General features: G+C 38.1%; 1 protein-coding gene across 1 annotated transcript in view; it reads right to left on the bottom strand.

The window, feature by feature from the left end:
• The window catches only part of scara5 (scavenger receptor class A, member 5 (putative)), an 83,276-nt gene that overhangs the window by 8,644 nt on the left and 52,561 nt on the right, over positions 1–22,071 (bottom strand). Inside the window, exons 10-11 of the mRNA XM_078275283.1 lie at positions 15,989–16,063; positions 6,129–6,317 (exon numbers count right to left, since the gene is read on the bottom strand). Of these exons, the coding sequence (XP_078131409.1) occupies positions 6,129–6,317; positions 15,989–16,063 (264 nt within the window). The remainder of the gene's footprint in view (positions 1–6,128; positions 6,318–15,988; positions 16,064–22,071) is intronic.

Below are 22,071 nucleotides of genomic sequence, written 5' to 3'. Positions count from 1 at the left end.
CAAAAAAAAAAAGTTCTAGGCGCTGTCAAGATCAAGACAACTGAAGAGCGATTACTGTTTGTGATTTATGGAATAGCACATTATGAGCCCATTTTTTAATCCTTGTTGTGAGTCCATTGTCCTTCATTTATCTTCGACTTTATTAGCCAACCAGGAAAAACAGAACACAGAACAAAAGGTTGCAAAGTTCTTAAGTCAATACTGATGATGGCAAAGGAAACCCAAACTAAGTGTTACTACCTTCTTTTTTCAAATATATTAGGCATTTTAATGTTTATACTATCCCAGCGTTACTGCTTTCTCATGTTTACTGTAAGCTCGTGCTGTGTATCACATGTGATAAATTCATGGTTTGAAAATTTATTTTATATTTTTTTATATCTTTAAACAATAGAAGGGAGTTGCACTGTACATTATTTATCTCTATAAACTAATTAAAGTAATCGTAACACTCAACACTGACACCCTTATTTTAACGATCTAAGCACACGGCGTGAAGCGCCTGGTGCAGGTGCGTTTAGGGCGTGTCCAAATCCACTTTTGCTAAAAGGGTTGTACTTAGTGTCTTAATTAATCATAGGTGTGTTTTGGGTGTGACATGCAATAAACCAATCAGAGTGTCATCTCCCATTCCCTTTAAAAGCCAGGCGTGTTTGTACCTTGGAGCATTGCTATTGTGATGGCGGGATTTGCTGAGCAGGAAGGAGAAGATACTGATCTGCTCGTGCGTGAAGTAAAAGCGCGCGAGCAGATCATATCATAAAACTATTTCACATTGTAATATTTTTATTTGTAATCTTTTGCATGTTTGTGTGCTGCTGTCCCTGTGTGTGTGTGTAACAAGCATAGTGTGCATGCGCTGTGCACGAGCCTAGGCGCATTTTACTAATGTGCTGTTAAACTAACAATGAAATGCTGCGTTATTGACTTTAGACCAGGTTTTTGTTGGTCAATGGCGCGATCACTTTCCACTGCCTCAAGATATCAATACGCCAAGAATGCACCTGAACACACCTCCCTGTAAGACCAGCACGCCCATGGGTGCACAGAGGGGCGCAGGTGCATTTGCTATTTAAACGATGTGGGCGCTGGACGGGAAATTGACAACTGCGTCGATCTTAAACTAGCAAAGACGCTTGCGTTGGGCTTTGTGCTGCGCTGCGCCGGGTGCAAGATAGGGCCCTAAGTCTCAGGACACTTTAAAAGAGCAGCGTGTGGGATATAGTGGCATCTAGCGGTAAGTGAAATGAATACCCCTTCCCTCACGCCTCCCTTTTCCAAACATGTAGTAGAACCTATACGGTGGCCTTCAGGTAACGTAAAAATGCAAAAGGCTGCCTCTAGAGCCAGTGTTCGGTTTGTCCGTTCTGGGCTACTGTGGAAACATGGCAGTGCAACATGGCGGATTTTGTGAAAGAGGACCCACTCCCTAAGTAGATATGAAGGGCTCATTGTAAGCTAACGATAACACAGCGATTCTTAGTAAAAAAGAATAATTTATTTTTCAGAAACAAGACGACTCTGCAGCTCTGCTGCCACACTGGGCTGAGATTTGAGGATATGTGTGTTTTTGTGTTTGAAAGATTATACTGTATGACACATGTTCCCTAAAAATGCTGACTAGGGTTTGGGAACTGGTTTGTTTCTATTCCTGCCAGTTTCAACTTGGCTTGTTTTTGTGTTTTTCACCACATTAGAGCTCAATTAGAGCAACTGGAGTTAGAAGTTTTTAAGACTTTAAATCATTATTGGACACAGAAACTCCTCATTGAAACCCAGACTAATAAACTGTAGGTTGACTCAGGTCAATTATATTTACAATCCCAAATCAAAAATGTGCTTCAAAGGGCTTTACAATCTGTAAAACATAAGGCACTCGGTATCCTTAGACCCTAAATTTGAATAATAAAAAAACCCAAACCTCTTCCAGGACAATGAAATGTAAATTATTTCCTTTGTCCACAAACCATTCATATTTCTGTAAAATCAGATCAAATGTTGCATTAACAAATATTGCTTTGCTTTGCATCCCAACGTAACATAACAACAGCGAAACTGGCTGCAGATTTGACATCTTCAAAGCAGCATGAAACACCAGGCGCACGTGTCACCATGCAGGCGTGCACAGGATGGAAATGAGGTATGCACTGGGGATACATGAGCCCCAGCTGTTCAGCTGCTGTGCCTTCTCAGGGTTTGCTTTAATGGACACGGACCTTTAAACTGTTTACTCTGGATCTCAACACACTTTTAGAGGGTCGGACCGCTCGCTCCAAAGTTATGACACTTCTCACAACTAAGTGTTGGATCTTCAAACACAATGTGTGGGATTTTAAGGGAACACCCAAGGATGATTTAGAAGAGTCACTTAATTTCAGAGGGATTTGAAGGATTAAAAGGCCATTTGAAAAAGTGTGCTGACAAAAACTAACCCTGTCTATCTGCAGAAATTCAGTTTCCAATGCCCGTCCCAAGAAGGGCTTTTAAACAGTCATAAAAACAAACAATAAACATTGCCACATTAAAAAACATAAAGCACATAAACATACAAGACATACATCTGTAAAAGAAATTTAAAGAAAGAACATCTAAGGCTGTGTGATACTAAATGGACCTTGTGGTGAGACTGTCATGTCAAAACTATAGAAAAGTACCAACGAGGAGTAAAAGTGAGCCGTTTCCACAAAATATGAATCAAAATGATCCGATGTTTTGCTTCAAATATTACTGAAAAGCACAGATTATAATTGCATTTGGACAGATATCCATCGAGGCGTCACTTTATGCTAATAAGTAGATATCAATTGGTCTAGAAATGTGTAACAGCTACACTACTTTATAACACAATAAGAATCTGCACTTGTTTGTGTTTGTGCAAAATATTGTGAAGTTCTTTTTCTTTCTTTTGCTTCTGATATGAGATTATTAATGCAGTATTTCTTGCTTCTCTGGTGTTCTGGAGGACTGGTGAAGGGTGTTATATGCATTACAATAATTTGAAATGCTGGATTTTATTATTTCATTTGGGTTTTTTGTCCTGGACTGTAGCTCAGTTTGTACCTCAGGTTGCTGTGCAGCAAGGATGGTGCCTTGAATAACCATATTGCTTCCAACAACAAAACATACAAGTTACTCTGGACAAAAAGGTCAGTCAAATGATGCTGTGTCGTGTACAAATAAATATTTTCAGGGGGAAATAATGAGATTTAGACATAACTTAGTTAATGTATCCAATAGTTGGAAGGCAGACGCCAATCTGTGTCTGAGAAATGCCTTAAAAGATGTTCTGAAATGAATTTGAATTCCAGATTTCTTTTTAAATTGAATCCAGCCATGATGTTAGTCACTGCTGTTGTCTGGAGGTTGTCCCTTGGAACAAAGGCATGTTTCCCCACAATTTTCCAAACTTATTGGTAACAACTCTGCCTGGACAGAGACTATGAATGATGTAAGAGAGAGAGAGAGAGAGAGAGAGAGAGAGAGAGAGAGAGAGAGATATGACCTCTGAGACTCTTTCTTGACGACATCTGGCTTACATGCCTTTCCCCATAAAACCTTCCCTGCAGCATTTCATTTTAGGGCACTGTCCAGGTAAAACCACACACCAGCTAAAAAAAAATGCAGAGTTATTAAAAATCTGAACTACTTCCATCAGTGAACTTCACCATTGATATGTGCTGTGGGCCAACAAAGTTTTACTTTAAAGGTTTCCTGCCGTGATTGAGATGTTCTTTATTCCACAAAATGACCCATAAATAATGAGCTTAAAGGGAGAGTACCTTCACATTTATAATCAGAATATCATCTATTCATCCTTGTCTTATTGTAGTTAATAGTGGTATTGTGTTTACTTTAAATACAGCGGATCCATTTACCAAGTTTTACCACGTTTTAACTTCTTAACATCCAGGGAGCGTTTGGTTTCTGTTCATGTCTGTATGGTACAAAAATCCACAGAAACTAGAAACTTCCCTGAGATATACATTATGATCACACTGAACATCTTGTGCCTGTTTTTTTAAATGAAACTCACAAACTAAACATTATCTGTGCATAATTAAAAGCTCTGATACAGTACGCACTTGTAGGCGTGTAAAGTCTATGAGGTCATAAAGTTCAAGATATCTTTGCAGCCATGAGCAGTGTGGCAAAATGTATGTTGCACGGACGCTCACGGATCCTTGCAAGTTGCCTAAATGTAGTTCTAAGTAGGGACAATTTTGCCTCTTGTTACTTGTAAAATGTAAATATATTTATTTACATATCTGAGACCAAACAGCTCCCTTTTTACTAAAAAGAAATCAACCAAATTCACATATCAGACAATCATTACTCTCAATTTGAGCTGCATTGTGTGCATGAAATATGCTATATAAATGAAGTTTACTATTATTATATCAATGTTTTTTCAATGTCCGTGTTTGTATACTGTTTGTCTTGAGGGTTTGAGTTTCCAACTACTTAGCATGAGTGAATGAAATCTGGGTTGATGAGGCTAAATGGTAACTAGACTACTGTATATGTACTGGCATATACTGGATAAAGGCGTTTTATACCAAGGCGATTTTTAATGTGGCTCTAATTCAATCATGCATACAGATGACAAGCAAAACACTGGCCTAGCCATTTCAAGTCATTGGAGCTCAGTGACTCGTTCAAGGATACTCTGACATGTGGATGAAAGGAGCAAACAACCAACAGTACAATTGCAGATTTTTTTATGGCTAAATATGTAGTATTATGTTAAAAGACTGAGGCTAACAGTTGCATGTTCTAGACAAAAAGTTAGCATTCTAACAGTTGTTGATCCATGTAGAACAGAGATATTCAACAGGGGGTCCGTGACCCCTAGGGGGTCCTCAGAGTTAGTGCGGTTGGTAAAATGTCTGAAAGCATACAATAATATGAATCCAGCATATTATAACAAATATAAAGTGGCCTATTTGTAAAAAATAAATAAAAATGAATTCACACATTGAAGATAAGCTTACTATAGGTGAATTGGCCACTATGGTAGCCATACAGTAAATATTAAGGATTCACTGTGCCTTCCACATATATGTTTAACATTAAAACATGATGTATAAATAATATATTAATATCCATTCATATTCATCCATCCGGCCCAGTTTAACTTGCAACTTAATTTTATACAATATATGAACAGTAGTAGGAGGTCCCTACTCCGTCTCTCTTTAAAGGGTAACTACCGTGTTTTTCAACCTGGACCCTATTTTCCTATGTTTTTGTGTCTAAGTGACTGATGGGAACAACACTCTTTGACATTGGTCCTGTATTAAGCAACATTGCTGCAGTAGACAGCGGCAAAACAAGCTACAATGTAAGTTAATAGGGCAATTGTCCAGCTTGTTTTTACCTTCACAAAAGTGCTCGTTTTGCCGCCGACAGGCTCAGATTAATATTCTAAGTGTCTGACAACATTATGGAAAGGATCCCTTCAGAGATAGACCTTTAAAACCTCTTTGAGACTTTTCTGTTTGACCAGAAACAGCTCAGAAGTCGCTAGCGCTAAACTCACCTGACTCCATTTAATAAAGCAATACTTTTAGCGTGTATAGAGCCAACATATTTTCACATGTAAATCGGTTAACTATGTTTATTTCAACAAAAACTAGAGGTGCGATGGTTGGAAAAGTGGAAAGACGACCCAAAACGGCTTTTCGTAGTTTTATTTTGTTTCTGTCGACTTTGAATGTGTTTTTTACGATGCTAAAATGACTACTACTATAATGATTATTTACATGGAGTCTGGTGGGTTTAGCGAAGGCAATTTTGCGGATGTTTTTATGTTTAAAAAAAGGATCTTACTCTTTAACATAAAAGGTCGATCTCCTTAGAAATCCTTTCCATAATGTTGTCAGACACTTAGAATATTAATCTGAGCCTGTCAGTGGCAAAACAAGTTGACAAAAAAAGGAACAACTAAATGTTACCTATGATAGATCGATTATCTAGAGCAAGTCTTTGCGAGCACATAATCATACTGACATACGCTCAACCAAATGGCTGCATGGTTGGCAGAAAAGCAAACCAGAAAAATGCACCGGTGACACAACAACCGTCACAACAATTCTTTTTTACATGTGTGTGTGTCGACCATCTCATACCCTGTCCAAAGCGTCCGGTCTTATGGACGCCAGCAGCTCCTCGGAATCCAAGCATCCTACACACCACGTTTCCGTCCTTCTTGTCCCAGACGTCGTCACACACCGTCCCCCAGCGGCGTTCATGGAAAACCTCCACACGACCTTCATGAGAACCTGACCCGTTCACCAGCCGCACCAGGGTCTCCGCCACTGCAACACACACAAGCATCCCTTAACATTGTTTGTACCATTTAATGTGTTTGCAGAGTCTCCATGCAATAAAATGTTTTGCAGCAAACAGCATCATGTTGCATAGTGTGCAGAAATATTGAGTCTTTATTATTCATCATCCATCACGACTACATTAAAAGAACACACGACTCTCTTTTATCTGCCGTTTGTTAGCATGGATTTGAACTCACACTGTGCAGATTATTTCCATTGTGAGTGTTTATGAGTTTAATGAAGCCCTGTAAATCAAACCGATATAAAAACAAACGTAGACGGAAACCAGAAATAGTCTTTGATTCAAAAAGAAAAAAAGAAATGAAATTAATCTTGAGTGCGGGAACTTTTTCCTCTCTTCCTCTTATGTGAACCCCCTTGTAAAAGTTTGGGGTTACACAAATTTGGGATTGAAGTTCTGTCCAAAAGTAATTTTTCTGATCATAAAGACCTATAGCCTCGTGAAATTGACAGCGTACAGGTTGACGTATTTTGAACAACTTCCTTCTTTGAAACTTCATGCATGTGTACACATTTATCCAGACACCTTGTTGGACAAAACTCCAGGAAGTTAGTCCAGGTAACGAAATAGTCATAAATCCACAACTTCTTGTTTTGCTTTTTGTATGGGTTCAACAAACCAAAACAAGGTTCAAGAATACCTGGTTTTAATAAAATGTATAACAAAAAACAATTTAACACTAAAATATAATAACTTATGCTAACTCTAAAACCTGAAAATAAACTCTACAGTTTTCCGTTTGAACCAATTTGCTGGATTTAGGATTGGAGTGCCTTGCTCAATAACTTACCTACATTACACTCACAATGAAATGTGCGTGTGTGTGTGTGTGTGTGTGTGTGTGTGTGTGTGTGTGTGTGTGTGTGTTTATATCAGTAGAGGCTTCATGGATCCACAGTACATATTGTATTCATGAAACTATGCAGCAGCTGTACTCGTATAATTGACTTGATTTATCACCTTTCAGAGCAAGAATGAGAAAGAGAGGTAAACACACACACACACACACACACACACACACACACACACACACACAGCTACACTATCCCCGATGTTAAGACATGCTCGCTGACGGAGACCGTTGACAAAGTGCTGGACAGTAGAGCTGGACACATTATCCAGATAGGATATTAGTCTCATCAGACCATCATAAATTTCAACTGTGTACCATTTAACTCTCATTAGACATTCATATACTTTGCACTCACTAGCCCATCATAATTTAATACCTACCATAACATTATATCTGCTGCACATATTTGTATGATATTCTTGCTGAAAACCAGCAGATTAAAACCAGAAATTAAGATGTACTTTCAACCTTGTTGCTCTTTTTTTTAAAGAGTGCTACAAAAGCACATACTTAGTTTTCAACAAGGAATAAGTTATTGAATACTCAATTACCTGAAACATATGTTGAAACTATTTGTTCACTCCACAAAACAGTCCTTTTTTGAATTCCTATTAAGTTGGGTTAAAATTGGAAGACTCTGCTGGCATGAAGATGAAGAAGTATCACAGTAATTAATACGTCTAATAACTACTTTTTTGAACAGGATAACTTACTTTTAAACGTCCTTAAATGAACCACCAGACAAAAATCTTTTTCCTGGGAACGTCGCCACAGTTTGTAATACTGCAAATACAGGAGCTTTCATTCTTGGGTCATAGGCAAAATCACCATTGTGCTAAATTATGTAAACGCTAACGTAGTAATATTTCCAGGGGCAAGGTCAGGTAACTGTTGACCTCATTTTTAGCATAATACTACATATGTAGCCATCAAGAGCACATTTGGGTCCCCTTGCACAGGAATCTTCTATTAAATAAAGTCCATTGGAAATGGAAACATCAACCGGAAACTGTTTTTTTCAACTAACTCATGAAACTAGCTTAATTACCTAGCTACAGTCATGTGAAAAAATTAGGACACCCATGCTAAAGTTGACTAAAAAGAGGAATAAAAAAAATCATCTTTTGCAAATTGATCTTAATGCCTTAATTAAAAAAATGAGGAAAATCAATTTTTTAAGGACACCAATTTTATTTGTGAATGAATAATGTATCATAAATAAATAAATGTTCTTCCTTAAAATACAGGGGGCATAAGTCAGTACACCCCTATGTTAAATTCCCATAGAGGCAGGCAGATGTTTATTTTTAAAGGCCAGTTATTTCATGGATCCAGGATACTATGATCCTGATAAAGTTTCCTTGGCCTTTGGAATTAAAATAGCCCCCCCACATCATCACATACCCTTCACCATACCTAGAGATTGGCATGGGGTACTTTCCATAAAATCATCTCTCAATGCAAATCAAACCAGCTATTAGGCTAACTGAAATAAAACCATGCCAATCTCTAGGTATGGTGAACGGTATTATTATATGACTTATGCCCCCTGTATTTTAAGGAAGAACATTTCTTTATTTACGATACATTATTCATTCACAAAGAAAATTGGTGTCTTTAAAGATTGGATTTTTCCTAATTTTTTTAATTAAGGCATTAAGATCAATTTCCTAAAGATGATTTTTTAGTCAACTTTAGCATGGGTGTCCTAATTTGTTCACATGACTGTAGCTACAATTGGTCAAATCTGCAAGCAACAGTTGGGATTTCAGACAGCAAAATCGACTGTTGCAGGCTAGGAATTTTCTTTAAACCTCTGTTTAAATTCAAGGACCCGTTGTTTAACGTTGTTTAAATTTTTTTTTTTCAAAGTGTGGTGGTAAATCAGCCTCCGTTAACTGAATATGTGTTATACGAGAGCAGAAAGCTTAATAGGCGTAGCATCAGTAGCTAAGGGCAGCACATTGTTAGGTGATCCACCCTGGTTTCCAAACCGTCTCATAAAATATCAACCACAAATTTAATTTTGGATCAAAATATATATAAAAATTCAGCTGTTAAAAGAAAAATGAGCCTTAAAAAGCTGAATTCAACTAATAACTAAGACCTTAAGTTTCATAGTTAATGTGTTTTTCCTGACTTACCAGACAAAAATCGTTTTCCTGGGAACGTCGCCACAGTTTGTAATACTGCAAATACAAGAGCTTTCATTCTTGGGTCATAGGCAAAATCACCATTGTGCTAAATTATGTAAACGCTAACGTAGTAATATTTCCAGGGGCAAGGTCAGGTAACTGTTGACCTCATTTTTAGCATAATACTACATATGTAGCCATCAAGAGCACATTTGGGTCCCCTTGCACAGGAATCTTCTATTAAATAAAGTCCATTGGAAATGGAAACATCAACCGGAAACTGTTTTTTTCAACTAACTCATGAAACTAGCTTAATTACCTAGCTACAGTCATGTGAAAAAATTAGGACACCCATGCTAAAGTTGACTAAAAAGAGGAATAAAAAAAATTGAGTCAAAAAGCCTGTGAACAATAACACGCATGAGAGAGAAAAGTAAGCAATCAAAACAAATATTTCTTTAAGTAATATGTCAAGAATCATGGTGTCTTATTGTCTCTGCACAGTCCGACAGCTCGCATGTTGGACAGCCAACAAAGTGATTCACCATAAACTCACTAATTTGGACAAAAGACTTGTAGCATTCCTGTTCATGAAATATAATATATATAATTTTTTTGTCCAGGGAAAACTAGACGAGCGAACTCCAAGTGTTGGCGCTTGTCCAAGTGATTCAAGCCTCCGAGGGGGTAGCTACAGCACTATACTGTCAATACCTGAAGAAGGCCAGAACACAGAGCGATCGCATATTACTAATGTTTATCTGGCAGGCAGGAAGGGTCTGGACTGGGCAGGGCTGAATGGCTGCAGGACAACAGTTAACCACCTCCATCTGTTTAGAAAATGTTCTTAAATTTCAGATGCTATTGTGTGTTTTCTTCTTTTGACTCTTGCATTGTCTTTTCGTTTTGTTTGGCATAATTTGTTTTCTTCTAATTTGATTTTCTTGGACAGCGTACATGCACACTCAAAATCTGGCGTAACACACAAGTGAATGAGTGTTTGGGAAATAAGCTTTTTCTCTTTCTTGCTGTAATTAGAAGAAAGGATTGATACCACCCTCATATCTGTTTGGTAAATATAAGGCTTCAGCCAGCAACTGGTTAGCTTAGCTTAGCATAAAGACTGGAGGAAGGGGGAAAAAACTAGCCTGACTCCGTCCAATGGTGACAAAATGAGCTCACTAAAATTAACATCATGAAAGGGTCAAACTGGATGTGATTCCGAGATAGAATTGTAAAATAAAAGTAAAAGACTGACTCATTCTCGCCGTTTTAAAGTGTTCTCAGCATGGGGATTTCTGCATGTGTGTTTGCTTAATGTGAAACAAATAAATAAAATTAAATTAAACTACACTGTGTGGGAGCTGGGTTGTTCTGTTCCAGCACATAATTGAATTCAGCAAATAAAAATTAAACATCAATAATAAAAACTGAGTTTGCAGGGGGTATTTCAACACACATGAGAACTCAAGAGTAGAAAGTAAATATATATTGCTTGATCTGATTGCTTGAGTTCTGTTCCTCAGCATTGATGTTGGAGGATAACACAAAGTACCGCTTGTGGTGGAATTTCCAGTTTATGAAATTCATGCTATGTAAGTTGAGACAGTGGTACCCCAGGTCTCATTGAAGTCAGTGTCCAACATCACCTCATAACCTTTCCAGGCAGAGGAGTACTTCAACTTTGTGCCTTCGTAGATTTAGGGAATCTAGGTAGCTGCATGATAAGGGAATATTTTGTTTCAGGATTGTCTCCTTTTGGAGGTCGGTGGGCCTGCCACACTTTTGCATACTTCCCAGAGAGAGAGAGAGAGAGAGAGAGAGAGAGAGAGAGAGAGAGAGAGAGAGAGAGAGAGAGACAGGCTGAACTAGTCTTCAGCATCTGTATTCATGCGCCTGCCTGTAATATCTTTGTTTAGATAGAAAGTTCAGCTGAACTTAATGCCTGCAGCATTAGTTTAAATACACCTTCAGGAAGACAGGAACTTCAGAGAGTTGGAACGGCACGACACAATAACACACTGTGGTTAAACTGTACTGCCTGCCTAAATTCTTTCCTCAATTGAGTGTTAAATGCTCCTGTGTAATTCATCAAGGTCTCCACCGTACCTTCTTCACGTATATCAAATGAGTTGTGCTGCTCCTGAGTTTTTCCTTAACACTGCTTTTTAGCTTGGCTTCACATAAACATAAAAACATGATGTTTTTCACAAGTACGAAGCTGAAATCATTTATATTTGGATCCCTGTAGCTGCACATGTCTACTGTAAAAACAACCTGTCAAACGTTAAACCCACAACACTTAAAGTCGGACCCTCGAGATCAAACTGTCAGCTCTAAAGGATAGTGATGTGTGTATGTGGTTGTGTGTGTGTGCATCGCTTCCAATCTCTCTTGTAATATGTCACCTGTCAAGTGAAAATTACACAAAACGACCCCAAAATGAATAATTTGGTGTTTTGTTACAAGACACATACACATGGGGATATGTCTCCCAGGAATAATTGTTGGACTTCATCCTCAACTAATGTTGGACATATTTCATGTTTTTAGCCTAAAAATCAAACCTAAGTGATACAGTACATTTTATGATATTTAAATCCGTAAAACACGCCTTTTGACGATGCCATCTTGCCGGACCCCCCTTGAAAACTGTATATGTGCTCTGTAGGAACGAAATGCAGCAACAGTAAGTAAGGGAGCAGGATTTAGCAATACTGGTTTGCAGCCAATATGTAGCTTAGCAGTTTATATACTTTACATGGTATGCTACTGCAAATACATAAATACAGAGACAAAAATGATCATTAACACAAGGAACATGCACGTCAGAGAAATCTGAAATATGGATTTTGCACAAAGCACTTGAGACAGTGATCAACAAGGTACACATGGATGAAGTATGCGCTTTTGCAAATTCACATGCAAGTTAATTACAGTAAAGAGACCATCTCCCAAAAGCAGTTTCTTTCTCTTTCCATTTCTTTTTGTCCGATCTATTTACTTTCCTTTAAGTGTGTTTGTGGTGAGTTAAGATACTTCACTGTCAATTAAAAGAACATCAATCCCGATAAAATAGAAGAAAAGTGTTCACTTTCTCTCTAAATCTCACAAATGACTACAATCTGGGATCCATCTGCGTCTTTTTTTTTTTTACTCAGAAATACTCCTTTTTTTGTGCTGTTAAAGCTTTCAAAAGAGCTAAAGATCTGATTCTTTCAGTGACATAACGTCCTGTATGGCAGGTTGATTTTGTGTCAATACCCAACATGTGTGGACAAATGCACACTTTTTACACAGACTAAACTTCAGCGGTCTTGGGTCACTCGTTCTGGTGCTCGTTCGGGTAAGTGATCATACAGGTATGCGCTGTATGCTTTGAAGCGTAAAAAGATCTGAGTCATGCATCAAACGATAAGTCAGCCACATGAGGTGTGTGACAAGAAAAGTGCCCGACGCTGTGATGCGATATTTCTGACAGCCAAAAACATGTGTTCTCAGTCTCAGTCTTTGTCCTTTAACGGGCAGAAACAGCATTCAGATGGTCGAGTGTTCAAGTCTATTTGATGTGAGCACCACCACATCTATCATCTCATGGAGAACAACCATCATGATGTAACAAAGAAAGAAAAAGGAAAAATGAAATGTGTGTGGTTTTGGAGGTCATTAATGTTTTTGTTTTTTTTACCTGAACCCAGATTGGTGGTTTTGTACAAGGTTTCAGCTTACCCTCACAGGACATATGCATATGTATAATGGGTTTTTAAGTCCTTTTGATGTACACTAAGCCATGTGGTTCTTCATCGTGTGTCGGAAACCGTGAGATTAATCTGAAAAGAAAAGCAGATCTGGTGTGACAGAGATATAGGAGGCCCAAAAAGTCATCAGCTTGTAAATATTTGGCCTTATATTGCCAACTGTCACAGCAGTGTTTCTTTACTGTGAATGTGCAGCCATTAACAGTAGATTACTTACATAATTTACCTGCGTAGTTGTATTTGATGATGCTTGTGTAATTAGCTTTTTCAGACACTTTTTGTGAAATCAAAGGTGTTTAAGTTCATTCATTTTCTTCTCCACAGAGATCATTAAAGTGACTTTAGGTTTAAAAGCAACATTAATGTGAGTGATGCCGTGTGAGGCTTTAATGTCACAAATGTAATGAATCTTGGAAGTAAGTGCGATAAATTAAATGTTCATCCAGTGCCCACAGGAAGCTATGAACAGTCCAAAAAAATGGAGCAAAAGCCTCAAAGCCTTTGTAGCTTTATTACTCTGAATTAATTTTCTAATTGTGTATTCGATTTCTATGACTGTGAGCATCGCTGAATTACGGTTTATCAAAGCAGCATGAAAATAAAAAAACATTTCTACGGTTGTTCATATAAAAAGGGTTTAATGTGAGAAGATAATAGTGGAAACAAGATAAAACAGTGTCACTGGAATTGAAACAGGAGTTTATTACCAGACTAATTAGTGGGAATATTACGGTAACATAAGTTGTTCCAACATGGTTTTCCGCAATAAAGTCTATAAAACACTTCATTTCAGCGTTGAATCTTTCAGCAGACTGTGTTCCCTTTACTGCTGTACCACACTGGATTAACTGACTCTGTACTGGTTTGCCTGCATGCATGTGTGGTCATCTCTCAAAGCAGCACATTAATGGAGTCTGTTAGAAAAATTATGCTTAGAACGGTTTTGCTTCAGTTTCTTTGTTAAACCATTTGCATCCAAACTGCTGTTTTAATATTTCTGTCTTTCATGTGTTAATCATGAAAGCTGAGTGACCTTGCAAAGATCACAGGATGTAGCCCTGAGGGCAGAACACATAATGTGGAGGAGATGCCGGCCCTGGCCAGAGATAAGAAGAAAACTACTGATTGCATGAACCGAATAACTAACTTCCCTACTCCTTTAAAAAGACACTGTTGTGAACAATCTTCAGTCATTTTCTGTACTTATGCTGAAGTGCTGTAAACTGACTCTACTTGCTGCAAGTAAACAAACTTTTAAGAGAACTCCAGTGATTTTGTCCATTCTTTGATAAATAATTATCCTAACAGAGTCACTCAATCAAACGAGGGACTTAGGATTCCTTACAGCAGGGGTTCTCAACTGGTCTTACCCCATGACCCACAGTTTCCCCATGGTCATTAAGTCGCGACCCACTTTTATAGAATTTAAACCAAGCAAATTTATTTAAAAAAAATAGCCTTCGACAACACACGTACGTCATCTTTTTTCAACATAAATACACATATATACATGTGCAAAGTGCATTTCAGTAGCCTGGATGCCAGCCGAACTTAGCCCCGCCCACAACATTAGAGGTCGGGAATCTGAGTATGACGATGTCAGGCTAGCATTTCAGAGCACATTGATAAGAAACTGAGGATGACCCATGACAACTGCATGGATTAAAACGGCACAAAATAAATAAGAATACAAAACAAAAACAAAATTAGATATTTACCTTATATGCATATCTCTGCATTCAGAGAACATTAGTAAGAAACTGTGGAGGACCATGACAAATGCATGTATGAAAGTGAATAAAATATGAAAACTGAACTAAATATATAAGAAAAGGCCCACAAAACGAAAGTTTCTGTCAAAGTCATTTCTGTCCATTTTTATCCTCAATGTAAGAAAATCCATGCATTAAATACTCAGATTTGCGCCTCGCCACCTTGCCTCCGGACATCAACACAAACTTAAAGTGAACGTTAATCAAATGATGGTTACCATGGCTACGGCGCTAGACTGCTGCACGGCTCTGAAGCATGTCTGTCAAAATAAAAAAAATTTCCACAGTATATTGGAATCTAACAGAAGTGAGCGCAAAATGAACTTTTTATTTTATTCTTTTCTGGTTTAAATATTTGTATATATATGTTCTATGTGTATGTAGTGTGAAGGAGCTACAACTTACATTTCATTGTGCAATCCTGTGCTGTAACATGATTGTAGTACTTGGTGAATTATGTCATAGTGATATCATGAACTATTCCTCATTTATGCTGGGGACCCCCTCAAGGACCCTGGAAGATCCCAAACCCAGGTAAATGGTTAAAAAGTTACTCAATAGTGATGTTCGTACATCAGATTTAGCATTCATCTAACTTTACTTTATTAGTTCAAACTGGTGGAATAATATTGTTAACCAGAACGGACTCTTCATGAGCAGCTGAGGCGAAGCAAGTACTATCTTCACCCTAAAAACAACAGCATGGGTCCAGTCTTCAAATTTTTGAAACAAACATACATGTTTACTTGACAAGGACCACTTATGGTGCAAAAATCTGACTATTGTCCCTCAGAAACTAAAGGCTGCGTGACGTTATACCGTCGCAAATCCTCTTAGCAAGGAGGTGCGGGTAGCGAAATGTGTGATGTGGATACAGGCGACCGTACCTTAAAACTGTTCCTTTAACCAAGTAATTAACCATGGCACTGGCAAATGAATACTTTTTGTAACCATCATTTTGGGAGGCATAGACAAAATATGTCATCCTGCCAATAGCGGTTCAGGGTGAGAAAACACTCGGAAGCTGTTTTTGAACGCCATTTCAATGTTGTGGGCTGAATGCTGTCACTTCTTTCTTCACACTCTTATGCTGTTGATCAATAAATCAGCTCTTACCTGTTTTCTCTCCTTGGTCTCTTTGGTCTCCTCGATCCCCCTTCTCCCCCTTCAACCCTCTTTCTCCTCTGTCACCTGAGGACAAACCAGAAAAACAAAGTGAAAATCAAACAGACTTTACATGAGCAGAAAATAAAAATCTGAACCTTTTTCACTTATTCCCTTATGTTGCTGGTTTTGTATTGTTTATTATTTGTGCTTTAATGCTGTTCAATTGTTCTGTTGCTGTCTGTTATTTCTGTGTTCCTTTAATTGTAAAGTGCACTGAGACCATATTTAATGGTGACTTTACACTTAAAAAAATGTGATTGATTGACTGGTAAAACATAACTCTTACTCAATCTTAGACAGACATTAAACTTCACTTCATTTCCAGACTCCTCACAATCTCATTGGACTTGTGGGAGCATGTTTTCTTATATTATGCCTCAATTTCATGTGACACCTTGTTTCGGGTTTATGCTATTCATAATTTGTTCTTTGTTTTACTTTATTTAGGCCTAATCTTAAATTGTTTATGTATTTACACATAGCATGTCCAGGGTCCATAATGGATTGAATCTTTGTCTTTTGGTTATCTTCCTTTTTGGTTTATGAATATTTGGACAAGTGTGTAATGTTTATGTTATCTATCTATGACAGAATTAAATCAAATAATCATCTTTTTTTTGTGGCATTTTTAGGCCTTTATTTTTGACAGGATAGCTTAGACTTGAAAGGGGAGAGAGAGGGGTAATGACATGCAGTAAAGGGCCGCAGGTCGGAACCGAACCCGCGGCCGCTGCATTGAGGACTCAGCCTCTGTATACGGGTGCATGCTCTACCATGTGAGCTACCCAGCCGCCCTCAAATAATCATTCTCAAGAACACACTTACAATTTCTTAATAGTAATAGTATCAACATTGGAATATCAAAGTCAAACATGACCAAAATGTGTGTTTTTCAGTGATTTCACTCAGATGTTGTTCTTATTTAAGTAGAAAAAAACTCTTTAACACTAACAGATTTCACTGCAAGTTTTAGTAATTACACTAATAATATCCCGTTTTTAATAAAAGACCAACAATGGTAGATCTATTCATCAACCCGACACTCACAACCCAAACATATCCTTATGTGTAGAGTCTACAGTGACAACCACAACATAGCACACAACGGGGCAGAAATGTGAAATAACCCACAAGAGCAGCTCGGCCATCGACAGGTTTAGTTTTATAACCTTTCCTCTCTGTCACACCCATTTCCTCTCCTTTGTATTTCTTTGTATATTTTTAGCAAAAAGCCTCTAAAATGTAATCTTGCCTTGTGATATGGGCATAAAATGTGAAAAATTAGAGGATACCCACCCTGCCTCCGGTGCTTAATTTACCTCTAAAAGTTGTGGTTGAATGTCGTTTTTGTGAATGAGGTCGAAGAGAGGAAGCAGAAAGAAAGAAGTATTGAAAATAGATTATTTTTTTTGGACTGAAATAAAGGTACCAGTGTCAAGATATTCTTTACAGTGCAGATCTTTGCATGTTGGAAAAGTTATTACAAAGCAAAACCATTCAATTAATGTGAGAAAAAAAAAAAATCCCCTAATTTGTGGTTTCTGCAAAATTACGGTACATTTACGCACGACACTTCCCTCCAATCAGCAGCTTGGATACAACTTTTTCTCATTTGTTTTCATTTCAAAATATGATTCTATTCCAAACCCTGGGGAATAACCTCCAAGGCCGAAGTCAGTTTCAGCGCCATTTGTTACTAATTTCTCAGTCATGAGGTTTGAAACCACAAGTCTGTTTTTGCCATGAAGCTATAAGAGGATCAGCTTTAAGTCTGCATTTATCCCACCTTTAATTTGACTTTTTATTTCACATCCAAGACCACAGGGGCAGCTGCCAGCCAAGGTGGCACCCTGTCCCACTTACCATGTGTTACTGTATGTGCGTCTGTTGATGTCTGGGTAGTGTATTTAACACCACGCCCTGCCTGTGACGAGCCTCAGCTGTCAGTGTCACCTCCATCTTGACCACATCCTTAACAACTAAATAACACTGCAAGAAAACCCCAAACACACTGGTAAGCTACTGCTGAGCCTCAAGAGACAGCAGATGCACTTGATTTAAAATTGCACAATGTTGCAAGCTTGTGGCCTTGAATGACAGCAATGAGTAAATGTGTGAAGTTTAGGCACTTAAAGCTTCACTAATTAACAGTTTTAGCCACGTTAGCAACTGTATGGATGGGAAAGTTGGTCTGTCAGTCCACCAAGTTTGTTCAGACTGAACTATCTCAACAACTATTGGAGGCATTTCCATTCAATTTTGTACAGACATTCATTCATGGTACCCAGAGGATGGCTCATAATGACTCAAAGGATCCCCTTAGACTTTTCCTCTAGCACCACCAGCATGTCAACATTTAAATTTGTCCATTAATATCATAAATAACTGCAACAAATAAAGCCAATCCCATCAGCTTCAGTTGTATTTTGTGTTTATTGCTAATTAGCATTGTTAATTAGTATTTTAGCATTTTCATTGTGATTATAGTAGCATACTGATGTTAGCATTTAGCTCAAAGCACAGCTGTACCTATGCCTCACATGGCGGTGGACTCTTGGTCTTGTTTGTATTAACAATAAATCAAATTACTTTGTTTATTCTGAAAATGGAAGCCAGCAGTGACAAAACCAACCAGCTTTTTACACTTTCATTTTTTAGGTCATTGTTTTGGTTTTACAGCTGGTAAACTAACTGTATTTTTTAGTCTCAGCACTCAAATCAGTTTCATTTCCAGCAGGCAGCTATTTACAGTAAAAAAAAAACTCTGATAAACCCACTGTACACTTAAAGTTGGCGACTGGTTAACACAGTGGAGCATTTAGCATCTACTGACCAAATGTTTTTTTGATCAGTTAGTGGAGACCTAGTCTCGCATTGCCAGACCCTCCTCCACAGCGCTGCAGAGGAGGGTCTGGCTAGTTCACACAGCACTCCGGGATGGGAGAAAAAACATGCTATGGTTTATTGGCATTTCTTTAAACCAATCACAATCGTCTATTGTGGCGCTGAGCGCCGTACGGATCAACAGCGCTTATGCAAAATAGCCTCGGGAACATGGGTTCCACCAAAACAAGGTTGTTTTAGTCGTGCAACAGAAAACTCAGTCTAGCTAGATTTCTCAATTTTCCCTGCAAAGATCTGAGAAAAGGTTAACAGTGGATATGACCCATGCCTTTGATGTGGGAGATCAGGGTTCGATTCCCACTGCAATACATCAACCAATGTGTCCCTGAGCAAGACACTTAACCCCTAGTTGCTCCAGAGGTGTGACATATATAGCAATTGTAAGTCGCTTTGGAAAAAAGCGTCAGCTAAATGAGATGTAATGTAATGTCTGGGATATAGACTAGTGGAGTCCAAAAGAGAGTTAAATGCTAGTGAATTTTGGACTTATGTCCATCAGCAGGCCAAAAACACGAATCCAAATCAATGCTAAAGTTGCTCAATTGGATGGGTTAATAGACAACTGTTTGCTATTTTTGTTTGAAAAAATATATTTCTGGGCTGTGTGTCTGTCAGCTTGTTGTGGAGTTTTTCTTTCCCCGAGAGAATAATCAATCCAGCTTTAAACACCAAGAAATGACAATATTTTCGAGATGTTTAACTCAGCTGATCTGTGGAGCTTTACAACCAAAGAAAAAGCCAACACCTAATGCACTCCCTGAGTCTATCCACCATTCATTTGTGAAAAGAAACCATGAAGCTTCCCAGCGGTGTTTTAACAAGCTTTCAGTATCACACAGCTGAGCAACTGCCTTCTGCTGAGGCTCCGTTCACACCAGAAAGTCTGCAAACTCTTCACCCTTCGCTGGTTTGTTAAACCCACAACCAGACCCCAGATGGGTGGAAGCACAGACAGACATTGTTGTAAACTGCCAGAGTGTAGACTGCCAAACATCCTGAGGATCCTTGTTTCTTCATCTCGTCTCCACATTTCTTGAAAAACACTTGTTTCTGTGGTGTTTTGACCTCTTTACACAACTGACTTGTCAATCAAACAATATCACCAGTACCAGACTTTGTTTGTGGGGTACACTCTTTTCATGTTTGTTCATCCAGCCATGGTGGCTGCCCAAGCTAATTGTTCATGTTTTCTTCTGTTTACTCCAAACAAATCAGTGTTACACCAAATTACAACATGATTTGCTATGATGAACTATATACTGTATATAACTACAGTAAAGAGCTAGAAAACACAAGTTGTGTGGCCGGGCCTTTAAGGTTGATCTTTTCTTGTGTTCTTGCTTTCTTTACTGTTTTCACATTGTCACAATTGCTTCCAGTGCTGTCTTCAACATTTATTGGAAGACTGCTGCATAGCTGTGCACCTATAGTAAAGGCAGGGCAGTTATAATGTAGCAGCAATAGAAACATCGAGCTATATAAAAATACACAATACCTAGAGTGGAGTCTGGTGCAGAGTGTTGAGCCATAACAGCCAAGCGCATGCGCTCACACAGGAGACAACAGATCAGACTGGTCCAAGGTTTTGAGAGCTACTGGCCAACACAGGGACACTGGACAGGTCAGCCAAACCCAACTCTGATCAGTAACAGCTGTTGGCCGAACACACATACCTACACAATGACATGCTGACACGAAAAAGACTACAGCGCCTTATCATATTTGTCATGGCTATGTTTTCCCCAGCAGCACTCTGTGTGTGTGTCTAAGTGTGTTTTGTTATCGTTGGCACTGTCCAGCTGGTGATGCCAGAGTGGAAACATCAACACGCCGGGGGCTCAATGTAGATAGAGACTTGTGTGGAGAAATGGATGAATGGATAGATGAGTGGCTGAGTTGATGGAAGGAAACGCAGAGAGAAAGACAAAACTTGTAGCGCTAGGTCATCAAGTTTTTGTGTGTTCAAAATATTTTTATTCCAAAGTTGGCATCTTGTTCTCATGTCTACTTGAACGCTCATGTCAAAGAAATACATATTTATACAGAGCAATGCAAAATAGTATTTCAGCTGTCTTGCACAGCTATTAAATGATCATAATGGATTTTGCATCATATATATTAATTATTAGCCTATAACTCTCAAAGAGGCATTGGCCTCGCTAAAAAACATATGCTTCACTGCATACCTTTAAATATGTTATGTAGGAAAATAATATTCAACTCTCCTTTTGACTCCTCTACCGACTGATTTATCAATTCATAATGTGATTTGAACTAATTTAAGGCCTGTTTCTCGAATCACACATGACAATTGTATGGACCATTTTAAAGCTAATATAGCTATTAATTTTAATATCTATATTAAATGCTGGACTATATATGTATTTTCCTTATGTCTTTGTCCATTCTAATTAACTTGTCTTTTACTGAAGACAGTCCTGAAACATTTGTTTGCACAATTAAAGACTGCAAGTCAATCAGTGTGCTCAAGTCCCTTTTTACTCTCCTTCAAAGTCATTTGTGTTTATGGTGCCTAGAAAGATGTATTGATCATTTTACATATGTTTATTTTGTCATGATTATTATGTGGTAAAATGTTTTCTTGCATGGACTCATGATCAGCACAGACAGCAGTTTCTGTGAAATAAATAAAGGAAGATATGGATTGTTAAGCTATCATAGCTTCCATGACTACATTTAAAAAGAAAAACAAGTGCCACCTGTTTGTGATGGAGGATGTGTGAAAGATTTGGTTGTACTGAGGAATTTTCTAACATTTCAAACAGCCGTCTTAAAAAGTCTGAAATGATTTGAGCTGTGAAGGCGTTGACAAGATTCAGCTGTGAGTTGTTCAAGACTGCCGGGAGTAACAGGCTTTTTCTACTGACATGTGAATGACAAACTGTTGGGTGAGTAAGTGACTCACTTTAATGTGACTACTACTGTTACCCCATAAAGTAAACAGCATTGCGATTATTACATCATACTATGATTAGGCCTGTAACAATTATTACATAATTGTCTAATTGTCAATTATTTTACATTACATCAACGTTTCTTTGTTTAACCGCAATTAATTGCTAACATTAGCTAAGGTGCTAAAGGGTATAGCTGTTGATGGTCATTGT

Source organism: Sander vitreus, chromosome 18, assembly GCF_031162955.1.
Source record: "Sander vitreus isolate 19-12246 chromosome 18, sanVit1, whole genome shotgun sequence".
Classification (NCBI taxonomy): Eukaryota; Metazoa; Chordata; class Actinopteri; order Perciformes; family Percidae; genus Sander; species Sander vitreus.
Note: the sequence above shows the minus strand (reverse complement) of the source record. Positions and strands in the feature narration are given on the sequence as shown.